Consider the following 13,704-nt stretch of genomic DNA (forward strand, 5'->3'; position numbering starts at 1 on the left):
GATGCGGGGCTCGATCCCAGGACCCCGGGATCACGACCTGAGCTGAAGGCATTCGCCCAACCGACGGAGCCCCCCAGGTGCCCCGGGCTTTAGCCTCTTCCCACCTTCTCGAGGAGCATACCTGGCCCCAGTGTGTAGGATCTGCAGCCCCCTCTCCGACAGGGAGCCCCCTGCATGTTTTGGGAGGAGGCGCGTGCTTGGGCAGTGCAGACACACGCGCCCTCTCCTGCCTCCTCGCAGTGACGCCCAGGATCCTGAGAGCCATGGCAGAGCGCCAGTCGGAATTCACGCATTTCAAGCGGATCCGCATCGCCACGGGGACCTGGAACGTGAACGGAGGCAAGCAGTTCAGGAGCAACCTCCTTGGCACGGCCGAGCTGGCCGACTGGCTGCTCGACTCCCCGAAGCGCGCCGGCCTCGCGGGACCCCAGGGTGAGCGCCGCTGCCTTGACCGCCACATGCAGATTCCGGGGAGCCCTGGGTTTCACCTCTTCCGCAGCCCGGGACTCCTGCGATTTGGTATTTGGTGTTCTCACACCTCAGGTTTAGAAAGGGCTGTGGTGCGGGTGTCCAGAGCACATCTGGACAATTACTTGACAAATGTGTGGAAGCATCGTCGGAGTGGGGGGGGTCTCTCTTTTCCTGGACGGAGGTTTCTCGGTTTGCGGTTTTGCTCACCAGAGCCGTCTTTGTCATCGAGAGGAGGACATGGCCCCTTGAGCCACGTTACTGTAGGAAACCGGGCTGGAGCCAGGCACACACACATTTCATGTTGCTGCTGACCCGGAGCATCTGCCCCCGCCTTCTCCCCAAATGCCTCTGTCTGCACATTCACATTAAGTCATCACAAAAGAATTGCGTGCCTTTTAAGAACAAAATAATTCTTAAGTTTGGCACTTCACCTTTGTCTTACATCATGCAAGGTAATGCAGAAAGGGCCTCACGGTGCAGGATTTGAAGCATAAATGATTTTCTGCTGTCAGCGTTATCGTGGGGCTGGCTTTTCCCAGCTGCCTCGGATTCTGCAAGAGAGCCGGCCTCCATTCTCTGCCGGGGGTTGGGCAGGAGCCGCGCGTTCTCAGCAGCCGCCCCAAGCCATGCCCAGAGCCCGTCCCTCACTGTCACGGGCAGTCTGCAGCCACCCTTGCTGCTGTGAGGCCCAAGCTGGCTTGAGTCCACAGGCTGGGGTTCCTGGGATTCTTGGGTCGGTGGTGACCATTCACAGTGCCCCCCCCCCCCCGTCCGGGGCAGGCCCTGTACGTGCCGAGAACATGAGAGCAGCCCCAGCTGAGGGAGCTTCCTTCCCCCTTCTTGGAAAAATGGCTCTTCATGTGCCTGCAGGGATGAGTGCGTGGTGACAGCAAGCCGGCTCTTCCTTTGCAGGGGATTTTATTGGGATGGCGGGCTCAGCAGTGCCCCCACTAGAAACTCACCGGGTTCGGGAGCGGGGAGGGGTTGTGGGGACTCTTGCCAGCAGAGCAGACAGATGGGTATTTTTTTCCTTAAACAAAGAAAAACTCCAAGCCGCTTAAGCTTGTGGTTCCAGGTTGCCCTGTGAGGCCAACAGGAAAGGAAGTGGACGGCCTGGCCTCCCCCAGTGGAGTCAGGGAGGGCGGGGCCTCCCTTTCTGCAGCGCTGGGAACCGCAGCCTGGCCTGAGGGCTCAGGGGCTGAGTGGCAGAAGGGGTTGGGGGGCGCCCTGGAGAGATGCGGCCAGTGGCTGCAGGGGCCATATTAACCCCTCTGCTTCCTTAAAGGGGCCACAGAGAGGATGGATGAGCACCACCTCACCCTGCTGTGTTCCCCATAAAATACCTTTCTGTAGGAGACCTCTGCGGTCCCCGAGCTGGGCAGGGTTTCCCCTCCGGTCACCAGGATGGCAGCCCCTGGGACAGGACCACATCAGTCTGTCATGAGCCGGGCAAGGCTGGGCCTGCACTGGGCAAAGCACGGAGTTGGCTAGCGTGAGACGTGCCTTTGGGTCTGATGCGGATGCTGGGGATGCACGTGATATGTTGGGGAGGAAGAGGAACCCACAGGGCCGTGCCCTTACTACCTGCCAGGTGGGGCGGGTGTGGATGCTTCCCGTCGCCCTCATGAGGTGGCGGTTATCGCCCCTTCTGCAGACAAGGGAACAGGGCCGTGGAGAGGTCACTAACGTGTCGCAGGATGGAGACCGGGAGAGGCCATGGGCACCGGGGGAGGTGAGGGAAGGTGGGGATCAGTGTGGAGCTTCACTGAGTCATCTGGACGAGTGCACCCGAGCAGTGGCACACCTGGGCTCAAACGGAGCACGCGTGGCACCCCACACGTCCACAAACGCAGACCTTGTGCTGTCTGATTTCCCTCAACTCCCGCCTTTCCCCCTAGATGAGGACAGCCCAGCTGACATATTTGCCGTGGGGTTTGAAGAGATGGTGGAGCTGAGTGCAGGGAATATCGTCAATGCCAGGTGAGCATCCGGGCACGAGGGGTGCAGGATTGCACCCTGAAACTCACCCAAGGTTTTCCTGAGCCAGGCGCCTGGCCAGGAGCAGGACACTGGGTCCATCCTGCTGCTGCACCCACTGCCCTGTGACCCTCGGGGTGTAGGTACTCCCGATTGCACTCCTCCCTTCCCCTCCCCCCCACACAGATGTGCACCTCTGGTTCCCCCTTCTTTGCAAATTAAGGAAATAGAAGGAAGGGCGGGTTACTACTATATATTCTTGGACATGTGTGGAGGCTGAGTCATGCTGTGAGCTGGCGTGTGCACATGCCACAGAGTGGGGGCTGAGGGCCGGCCTGGGAGGGTGCTGATTCACCTCTACTGGGGAAGGTGCTTCTCTTCTCTCTACAGATACAAAGAAAACCACTGAATTAATGTTTTGTTTGGGGTCAACTGGACCTTTTCTTTCCTAGTTTAATTTCAAGGAACTTTCTGAACAAGTAGTAAAACCTGATCTCTGCAGCTCTTATGAGCAAGGTGCTGTGTCGGGTTTTAGGTGGCAGGGGTCGGGTGAGGTGTGTGCGATGATGTGTACGACACAACCAGAAATACACGGGTAGTCCAGTGCAGGAGTGAAGGCATGGCACTAACATGGGAGTGGGGACAGTGTGACACTAGTTCTATAAAGGGAATAAGGGCGGAAGGAGCTTGTCAGTGGGAGAGCCCATGTCCAGCAGACTGTAAAGTGTCATTTGATTCTCGTCTTTACCAGTACCACCAACAGGAAGATGTGGGGTGAGCAGCTCCAGAAAGCCATCTCACGCTCTCATAGGTACATTCTGTTGACTTCGGCACAGCTGGTGGGCGTCTGTCTGTATATCTTTGTACGTCCATACCATGTCCCATTCATCAGGTAAGAACATTTCGTTTATGAACATCTGGGGGGCGTGGGGTCGTTTGTCTTGGTGTTTTGTTCAGACTTCCTCTTCCTCCTCCCCTCCTGCAACAGGAATCAGGACTTGCCATTATTCTAGATAAATGTAGCAACCCCCCAAGGACAAAGCAGGCTGAATAGAATATTGTCTGACGATTAAAAAGCCACAGTGGGAACCTTGCAGGCCAGGAAGCTGAACTCTTTCAGAAGGAGTGATTGTTGTCCTCCCAAGCTCGGTTTTGTGCAAGGAAAGGGATTCCTTATTGAAGTTTTAGACGGGAAACCTCTGACCAAGAGCTGAGTAACTCATCGGGAAACGCCAATTCTTTTGTCTCTTTTTAAAAGAGTTCTAAATAAGATGTGTGGGCAGAAAGCCTCTACTGCTGTTACCCCATTGTAATGCCCCTAAAGTGACCGCTTTGTGTGTGTCAGATAGGGAACACTCAGCAAATGGGTGTCCTCATAGGAAAGACTGTGTGCGTGCGTGTGCGCGTGCGTGTGCGTGTGTGCATGCATGTGTGTGCGTGTGTGCGTGTGTGTGTCCGCGTGCATGTGTGCGCGCGCATGTGTGTGCGTGTGTGCATGCATGCGTGTGTGCATGCGTGTGTGTGCGTGCATGTGTGCATGCATATGTGTGTCCGTGCGTGTGTCCGCGTGCATGTGCGTGTGTGTGCATGCATGTATGTGTGTGCGTGTGTCCGCGTGCATGTGTGTGCGCGTGCATGTGTGTGCGTGTGTGCATGCATGCGTGTGTGCATGCGTGTGTGCATGCATGTGTGCATGTGCGTGTGTGCATGCATATGTGTGTCTGCGTGCGTGTGTCCGCGTGCGTGTGCGTGTGTGTGCATGCATGTATGTGTGTGCGTGTGTCTGCGTGCGTGTGTGTTTAAGGTTTGGGAAGAACTCACCTTTTCCTTCAATGACTCATAGCTTCCCACTGCTACCTGGTCTCACTCATATCCATAGAATTTCCGCCCATGCCAGGCTGAAGTCACTGCCTATGCCAGGCTGAACTTTTCCCCCTCCCGGTTGAACACCTCTGAATATTTAGAGGAACAGAGGCATGCTGGGGGCAGTGCGGGGAGAGCATGACTATGCCCCATGCTCATCGTCCTCTCCTTTGACTTTGGGAAAATTTTTAAGTCCGTGTCCGCCTCAAGTGTTTGTTCTGGCAGTTGGGCGGTGTCCAAAGTGCGTGGGTGAAAGCCAGTTATCCCCTCACCTTGTCTGCCCGCTGACAGTCCCAGGGAGCAGGTGTCTGCGTGGAAAAAGCCTACAAATCCCTGCACAAATAACTGGACGATTCCTGCTTCTTGACACTTGTTGGTTACCTGATGGCACCTCCTGCGCTTTGTAGGAAAGTGAGGGGTGGGGCAGGGTGAGCTGTGTCATGGGCAACAAGGAGGACGAGAACTCGGGAGCGGAAAGTCGGGATGGAGGTGAAAGCTTCCCGGGTGCCTTTGTGAGCTCAGGGCACTTGAAAGTTGGGGCAGTGGAGACGGTCCTCCGGGCCCCACCACAGGGAGAGGAGAGAGGTCAGGAGTGACGGCCGGGGCAGTCACCGGGTGGCCTGGCTGCCCAAGAGGTGATTGAACAGCCCAGCTCTTGGCCGCCGCAAAGCTGGTTCGCGCTTCTCCGTCCTAGCTGCTAAGGAGCCACCGCATGTGCACCTTCTGTGTTGCAGGGACGTGGCCATGGACACGGTGAAGACTGGCATGGGGGGAAAGGCAGGGAACAAAGGGGCCGTGGGCATCCGCTTTCAGTTCCACAGCACCAGCTTCTGCTTCGTGTGCAGCCACCTGACGGCCGGGCAGTCCCAGGTGAAGGAGAGGAACGAAGACTACAGGGAGATCACCCAGAAGCTGAGTTTCCCGATGGTGAGAGCACCGTGGCACGGGTGTTTGGTGGCCTGGAATGTGACCGGGGCGTGCGTGCTAGCTCCCTGCTCAGTGCGGCCCCGTGCGTGGTTTTCTGAGTTGCTGAGAGAGGCCAGGCATCGGGGGTGTGACTCCGGAGGGTCCCTGCCCCCGGGAGGGGAAGTGACTTGGGCTGGGACAGTAGAGCTAAGTCCAGGGGATGTCCCTGGAGTGTTCTGTGCCCTGTCTCTGTTACACATTTCCTGAATGTCCTTATGCACCCTACATTTTCTTTGCATTTGTGTGCGTTTTCTGATTTTCTCATTCACTGTCCATGCTTTGTCCAAGTTGGTGAAGAACATCTGAATCCAAACAGTACGAGACTTGGTTTTCTTAAGATTCATGGTCTTCAGACCTACCTTCTGTTGCAGCTCAGATAAGAAGGCCTGTTTTTGTTTTTTTTTTTTTTGCAATCTGTGTATTCATGTTGGAGGAGCCCTAGATCCTCCCACCTGGTCTCCCCGGTTGCTGATAGCGTGCACCATGCTGCCCTCTAGTGGTGTCAGGGGTTTCCACCCCAAAGCCCGCGGAGGGCCTTTCCAGACTCACGTTCAGATGTTCCCCTTCCTGTGCAGAGATGATTGCCTGCACACCTTCAGCCTGGTGCAGACCCCCGTCTCCCTGCAGTGAGGGGAGGCCAACTCTTTCCGTCCCATGTCCTGCCTGTGTCTGTGACACAGCTGGCAGGGTCATGGAGCTCCTCCGTGTGAGCCCAGATAGATCCCATAAACCTGACATCCTGTGTACGGGGCTGCACAAGTACTCCAGGCGAAAACTCTTTCATTTTCACTAATAAATGCTGTAATCTCTGCTGTAGTTTCTATTTCTTGGATTAAAGAAGAAACAGACAGGGTTGGGAAATTTACAACGTGAAGTCTTCTGGGACTACAGAGGACATGGTGCATGTTTTCTTTGTGTGTCCATTTAGTTAAAAAAAAAAAAGTCCCTCTCTTCTCACTTAAGAGTGCTATTTTGAAATAGTAAACTTTGGACACATTGAAACTATTCAAAGGGCTTATAATGGAGCTTTTTTTTTCAACAACAGAAATATCGAGGATACCTATAAGTTAATACTCTATACCTGTGCTGCCCAGTAGACAAGCCACAAGCAGATATTTAAGTTTAAATTCATTAAAATTAAATGAAATAAAAAGTTCCTTGGTTACACTGGCCATGTGTCTTGGCGGCCACGCAGTGGCTGCTTGTGGCTGGTGGCTCCTGTTTTGGAAAGTGTGGATGGAGAACATTTACATCACTGTAGAACATTCTCTTGGGCAGCAGGGCTCTACACACTCATTGATTTGGTTGTGATCATGTTAATCTTCTGTCCAGATTACTGCCGTGGGTTGCAGGGAGTGGAAATGCCACAGGAGGATAGTAGAAACAGACTTTGGAATTAGGCAGATCTGAGTCCAAAGTTGCCTTTGTTACGCATTAGTGATGAAACCCCAGGACAGAGCCCAGCACAGGTAGACGGGGGGGGGGGGGGGGGTTGTGGCTGCTGTCATTGGCATGTGATTCGTGGCAGGCAAGGAGGGGTGAGGATCCCGTGCTCTCCAGGGCTGCGCTGGGGGACCACGGGCGCAGGGTGGGCTAGACAGGGCGGGGGAGAAAAGAAGGGGACAGAGGGTCACAGGATGGAAATGGATAAAATCCACGACACTTTACAAAGTTGCCCATTTCGAGCATTTTTATGTTCTTAAGCCTGATCTCATAGCACAATGTTTGGGCAACTCGTCTTTGGATGTAGACGTAATGAAAGCAGCACGGCCCGATCTCGGAGCTGGGGCGGGTGCAGTGAAGATGGGAAGCCATGCTTCCCAGTTAGAGATGAACTTTCTCCAAACCACTCAAAAACACCATCATTTAAAATGAAGGAAGGGGCGCCTGGGTGGCTCCGTCGGTTAAGCGTCTGCCTTCGGCTCAGGTCGTGATCCCGGGGTCCTGGGATCGAGCCCCGCGTCGGGCTCCCTGCTCGGCGGGGAGACTGCTTCTCCCTCTCCCGCTCCCCCTGCTTGTGCTCCCTCTCTCGCTGTGTCTCTCTCTTTCCGTCAAATAAATAAATAAAATCTTTAAAATAAAATAAAATGAAGAAAGCCACGTAAATGCTCCTCAGTAGGTGTATGGGATTAAGGAACGATGAGATGCTCCCTGGGAAGTCTTCCGTTAAGTAACATTTTAAGAAAAAACACACATCGGTATCGTCCGCACGGTGAGTCCCCCTCCCACTCCACCTCCTCTGCAAATGGGCCGAAATGACTGTGATTTTCTTTAACAGGGAAGGCATATTTTTTCCCACGATTACGTGTTTTGGTGCGGCGATTTCAACTACCGCATCGATCTCACTTATGAGGAAGTCTTCTATTTTGTCAAACGCCAAGACTGGAAGAAACTTCTGGAATTTGATCAGCTGCAGCTACAGAAATCAAGTGGGAAAGTAAGTTGGGCTCTTAAGTCAGCAGCACACTCTGCTGGAGTCGGAGCTGCTTGGAAGGGCCGCGCGTCCCCATTGAGTGCAGCGCTGTGTGAGGCTGCTGAATGCTGACCACCCCACCAGGTACTCGCGGGCCAGCCCTGTAGGGTCCGCCGTACTTATATGTCCTCAGCCACCGAGTTACACTCCAAGTGCTCTGTTTTCGGGAGATCTCTGTTTCTCAGTGGTGAGCACACACACATTAGAACAATATTTGATATACTTTATATACCAACTGCTGTGGATAATCCTCCAGACCGTCCTACACATTAGGTATTATACCCATTTTATAGACAAGAAAACTGAGGCCCGGGTCAAATGAGTCCAAGATCACACAGTCAGTACACAGAGCCGTCACACAGATGCAGTCCACAACTGTCAAACCACCGGTGGTTCATGTTTACCCCCTACATGACGCATGTGCAATTTTTTTAAAAGATTTATTGATTTATTTTAGAGAGACAGCATGAGTGGGAGGAGGGGCAGAGGGAGAGGGAGAAAATCTCAAGCAGACTTCCCACTGAGCGTGGAGCCTGATACAGGGCTCAATCTCATGACCCCAAGATCACGACCTGAGCCAAAATCAAGAGGCAGATGCTCAACTGACTGAGCCACCCAGGTGCCCCCCCATATGCAGTTTTTTAGTGACTCCTTAGGCTATGACGTGATAGGAAAGATTCAAGTATGGGATCTGTCCTCAGTTCTTCAAGGGCACCCTGGCCAGCTTCCAGATGACCCAAAGTGTATCTTCTCCAGCTTATACCGTCTGCTCGTTTTGGTGCCTCTTAGCTTTGTAGCAGGTGGGGCTCAGATGACAGAAGCATGGCCCCGCTCCATTTACCTTTTGAAAATAATACAGCTGGTCCAGTGTGCGGAGCTGGGGGAGGTAAGGTCTGTTCCTACAGCGAGATTCAGACATCCTCGAGGTTTTCTGTTCACTTCCCGCTCAGCCCTGCCCCGGATTGCCAAAGGGTGGCCAGATGAAAATGTAACCACACCTTTCCTCTCTAGAACAGGTTTTTCTTCCTTCCTCCTACCAGTATTGTCCACACCCTTCCACAGATGCACGGAGAGAAGTAGTGAGGTCTGTTCCAGGGTCTTCTCACGGCCCTGGGGCTGGATCCAGAGCTAAACAGAAACAGAATTTAGTTTCAGTTCTGTGCTTCTATTTACCCAACTCATTTAGTTAGCAGATATCAACCAAGGCCTTGTTAGGTACGGTCTGGCGTTTCACCAGGTCTGGTGCTGAACGGGTGGGCACCTGGGATCCTCGCCGCGAGGTGATACATTGGATACCCGAGGTGGGTGGGAGATCCTGGGGTGGTGTGTAAGTCAGTGGAATGAATAATCATCACTCTGTTGCTAACAAAATAGCACACACGTGTTCAGTTTTAAACATACTTACAACTGTGATGTAGATTCTGTGTCTTTTTAGGAACAGAGCACTCTGGAATGTGCTTTTCTGTTTTTTGTTTTTGCGTACGATGTACAGAATCTAGGAGAGCTAAGGTGGTCTTGGTCTTTTCTCCCAATAGATTTTTAAAGACTTTCATGAAGGCGCCATTAATTTTGGACCTACCTACAAATATGACGTTGGCTCGGCCGCCTACGACACAAGTGACAAATGCCGCACCCCTGCCTGGACAGACAGGGTCCTGTGGTGGAGGAAGAGGCACTCTTTTGACAGGACAGGTGCGAGAGATGTGTGCGCACTCAGAGCTGGCGGAGGGTGAACGATCAGTAGCGTAGAAGTCAAGTCAGTCACGTTTATTCAGCACAGCGCCCTTTGCTACATAAATAACATCTTTTTTGATAACCCCAAACTACAGGAAAGTCATTCCAGTTGGTAGCCCCTAAGCTTTGGAATTTGTGCTTTGGGGAGCCCCCCGGCTCGCCCTGCCCCCGCATCACGGCTGTCTCCCCCCCACATACACCACGCCATCTGCCTTCCATTCTGGGTGGACAGCAAGGAGAGAAGCCGCGGCTCTCCCTCCCCGGTGACTCACCCTCTCACACACGTGCACTTGATCAGGCGCATTTCATTCAACCAAGCGCTGACCTGCTTAAAGCTCCAATTCCACATCGAACGTGAGCCAGACGCAGGAAAGAAGAGTTTTTTCTCAATTCATTGTCAAGTACGTTTTGAATTGTTAGTGATGGCCAACTAGAAAGGGCGGTCGATTTAGAGCACCTAGAGGTAAAACGGCTCTGCTTTTCTGGCGAGGTGGACGCAGAGATTTCAAAGCAGGGAATCCCGTCGTTCAGCTCAGTCTTTGGACATCTGTGGACATCCCCCGGGGCACCAAGAGGCAGGCGCACCGTGATGTCCTTAGCCGCGGCTTTGCCTGCATAGGGGGCTGCAGACTTCCTGTGTTCCTGTGGGCCCTGGGACGGGAACCCCAACAGCTACGTCTGCATTCCCACTCAGCTTGTCCACTGGGGAGGAAGTAGGCAGCACTGGGTCATCTCCATAGATGATCTACCCTAGACCCCCCCAGGCCAGCTCGGCAGGGTTTCCGGCCCGGCAGGTTAGAGCAAACGAGTCTGAGGCAGGTGTGTCTGTGCCGTAGATCCCTGGTGTAGGCTTCCTCAGTCGGCATTCCCATATGTTGATACTGTTTTCTGTTGTGTGTGGGTCTCTTGATTGGAATCCCTGTGAGTAGCTGGAGAACTCAACCTTCTAGACAACTATGTAGATGCTGACAGCACCGTCAGACATTCCTGGTCTCCTGGTGCCCTCCAGTATTACGGCCGAGCTGAACTGCAAGCATCTGATCACAGGTACGGTCCTCGCCGCCTCGGGCACGTTCTCCTGGGCTGTGGAAAGCGACATCTGCTTATCCCCATAACCCCACAAAGAACGGACATGTGGTCCCCCCCGGGATGCGTGTGTGCACACGTGTGAAATATGGTAAAGAACGAAGAATAGTGTGACCAGTAGCTGTGTCCCCACCACCAAGAATGAATCCGTGTTGGTATTGTAATTGCTCAGATCATAAAGGACCTCATTTATGAAAATTGCAAAGATGCAGCCTGTAGTATTTTGCAATTTAAATTCCTATAAATGATGTCATTGTGCAACTTGCTTTTTTGTCACTTAATGTCTTTGAGATGCAATCACGCCGGCATTAACAGACCTGGCTCATTCCCTTCTAATTGCTGTTCAGTATTCCACTAAGTATATCGATGGAATTTACCCATTTACCTACTGGTGACATTTTTCTTCTAATATTTTATCATTACAAATGCGAAATGGTTTCTAAGTATTGGATTCTGAGTTCTTAAATGCTCTGAGCTGTTGGTTTGGCCTGACGTGTCTTGCATTATGGATGGAACACAGCAGCAGGGTCAGTCAGCTCGGTGTGCGCTGGGACCAGCCACAGAGGGAGATTAGTCTCATGGAACATCTTTAAAGAGACAGAGGATGGCATTTGAGGGTGTGAATAGGAAGGGTTTGATCTTCCCATGGCTGCTACCAAAACTAGCCTGTCAGTTTCAACTTCTACAAGGAAAGAAATTAGGAGAGAGAGTTGGTGATCAAGAGCTGGTCAGCCAGTAGGTCTAAAACTTCAGATATTCTAAATTCTTAGGAAACCTGTTGTGGCAAATCCACACCTAGAAAGGAACCTTGGAAAATCTCCAGTTATAGGACTTTCTATAGCAAAGTATTGGTTTGCAAGGTCAGCGAGTGTCTTTAGAAGCAATTCATTTAACTTCTATTCACCGAAGGGCCTTGTATAGCAGGCCCTGTCCCTGGCACAGTGAACAAAAGAGACAAGACCATATTCTCATGGAATTGTCTAATGAGGACAGACAGACAGTAAACAAATGTGAAAGGAAAAATAGTAGTGACAAGACTCAAAGGGTTGGTGCTCTTTTATACCCAGTGTTTAAGGAAGGCCTTTTGGATATGATGACCGTGGAGCCCTAGACCTGAAAGAAGAGTGTGAGCCATAGGGGTGACGGGGGGAGAGCATTCCAGGGCGAGGCGGCGAACCTTCAGGGATCCAGAGAATCGAGGTGGAGTGGAAAGAGTAGAGGAGGTCATAGGAGCCAGGCAAGCAGTGCAGGCCATGAGGAACCCCGTGGGCCACAAGAATGTTGGGTTTGACTCAGGCTGAAGAGTGGCATTATCTGATGAGGTGTTGACAGAATCAGCCAAAGGGAGTCCAGTGGGGCCAGGGAAGAAGCTAGTGCAGTAAGCAAGGGTAGTGCCAGCCTTGGACCAGGTGGTCACGGGTCCCCATGGCGAGAAGCAGTTGGGTTCTTGATAGATTTTGAAATTGGAGCCCACAGAATTGCCTGAGGGATTGGATGGGGTCTTGGGGGGGAGCAGATTTGAGGAGGACCCCAGAGTTTGGCCTGAGCAGCCGGAAGGACGGAGTAGCCTTTGCTCAACTGGGATGCTGGGAGCTGCAGATCTGGACATACTGGTTTGAGGTGTGACTTAGACATTTGTGGATTTTTCCGATTACAAAAGCAGAGCCTTTCAGTTATCGACAGTTAGGGGAGACATACGTCCACAAACAAACCCTCCGTAGTTCCACCCTCTGAGACAGTGTCTGCAGTGGTCTGTTAGGTGTCGTCTGCATTTTCCGTGTGCATTAGAAGACTTTACACCAAAATGTTAACCTGTGTGCGGCGTGTATGTGCTCGTGTGCAGACACCCTTTTACATACATGTATGCGTATAGGGACATTAGGAGTATATTTTGCAGACTTACTGTTTTGCTTTACTACATTCATATTTTAAATTAAACGTTTTATGTTGGGGTAATTCTAGATTGGCATGCGACTGTAAAGAATAATACAGAGCTCGAGTACTCTTTCCCGGGCCCCGCAGTGAGGAGATCCTGTCACTCTGTAGCACAGTGTCACCACCAGGATAGCAGCCATGTCACTGTCAAGACACAGAACATCTCCTTCATCAGAGGGATGCCTCCCGGCGCCTTTTCACAGCCCTGCTCCCTAACCCCTGTCCGCCGCTGCTCCTCTTCTCCCTTTCCATAATTTTGTCATTCCAAGCATGTTACATAAATGGAATCAGAATGCGGGGGGGAGGGGGGGAGACTGGCTTTTTCCCGCCAGCCTCATTCTCTGCAGATTCATGCAGTCGTCCTGCGTATCCGTAGCCCATTCGCTATGGGGGCGCTGCTGGGGGCGCTGCCCGTGAGCATCTGCACCTGCCGCTGCCTTCCTCAGCGAGGAGGCTTCTCTTAAGCATGTGCAGTTTCTCCCAGAAGGTTTTCTGCCACTCACTTAGTGCATATCCCTGCATCAGATTTTTCTCCGTCTTCTTTTTTTTTCTAGATGCCAAAAAACCCCCAAAATCTAACAATGGCGATACAAATTTGTGGGAGGAGCATACTGATTATCACTCACATCTCTTCATTTTTGCAGTGTTCCCTGGTTTTAAAGGTCACTGCCATATCATCTACTATTTTGTCTTCTGTTTTGTTTCCACTTAATGCTGTATTATAAAAGTCTTCAGGAAGATTACATAATCTTCATAATAGAGGATTTCCTAAATTTTTGTAAAGAGAGTAAACCCATCCCTATATCACAATGGCAATAAACAGTTGCATTATTTCCTGCTGATCTGTTTTCCTGGGTATGTCAACTCGACTTCTGACATTATTCTTATTAATTGTGTAAAATATTATCATATGGCTGCACCATAACCTGTTTCCCTGTCATGGGACAGATAGACTGTTTCCCCTTCCCCCTTCCATCAGCAGTGCTGTAACAATCATCCTGTGTACAAATCTTTATGTGAATCTCTGGTCACTTTCTTAGAACAGAGTCCTAGAATTAAAATTAGTAGGTTAAAAGAGATGAACATTTTTGAGATTCTTTTTTTTTTTAAAGATTTTATTTATTTATTCATGAAAGACAGAGAGAGAGAGAGAGGCAGAGGGAGAAGCAGGCTCCCAAGGAGCAGGGAGCCCGACGCAG

At 51.7% G+C, this 13,704-nt stretch overlaps 1 protein-coding gene across 5 annotated transcripts in view; it reads left to right on the forward strand.

Moving 5' to 3' along the window:
• Positions 1 to 13,704, forward strand: part of SYNJ2 (synaptojanin 2) — a 102,746-nt gene that overhangs the window by 72,272 nt on the left and 16,770 nt on the right. For 4 of the 5 annotated variants that reach the window (XM_073894155.1, XM_073894157.1, XM_073894156.1 and 1 more), the window contains exons 12-18: positions 241 to 432; positions 2,370 to 2,451; positions 3,200 to 3,340; positions 5,046 to 5,238; positions 7,556 to 7,714; positions 9,286 to 9,442; positions 10,414 to 10,531. In XM_073894155.1, the coding sequence (XP_073750256.1) occupies positions 241 to 432; positions 2,370 to 2,451; positions 3,200 to 3,340; positions 5,046 to 5,238; positions 7,556 to 7,714; positions 9,286 to 9,442; positions 10,414 to 10,531 (1,042 nt within the window). The remainder of the gene's footprint in view (positions 1 to 240; positions 433 to 2,369; positions 2,452 to 3,199; positions 3,341 to 5,045; positions 5,239 to 7,555; positions 7,715 to 9,285; positions 9,443 to 10,413; positions 10,532 to 13,704) is intronic. The other variant, XM_073894158.1, reaches the window with a different exon arrangement.

This window comes from Callorhinus ursinus, unplaced genomic scaffold, assembly GCF_003265705.2.
Source record: "Callorhinus ursinus isolate GAN/ISIS: 27379988/994484 unplaced genomic scaffold, GSC_fseal_2.0 scaffold6, whole genome shotgun sequence".
NCBI classification, from domain to species: domain Eukaryota; kingdom Metazoa; phylum Chordata; class Mammalia; order Carnivora; family Otariidae; genus Callorhinus; species Callorhinus ursinus.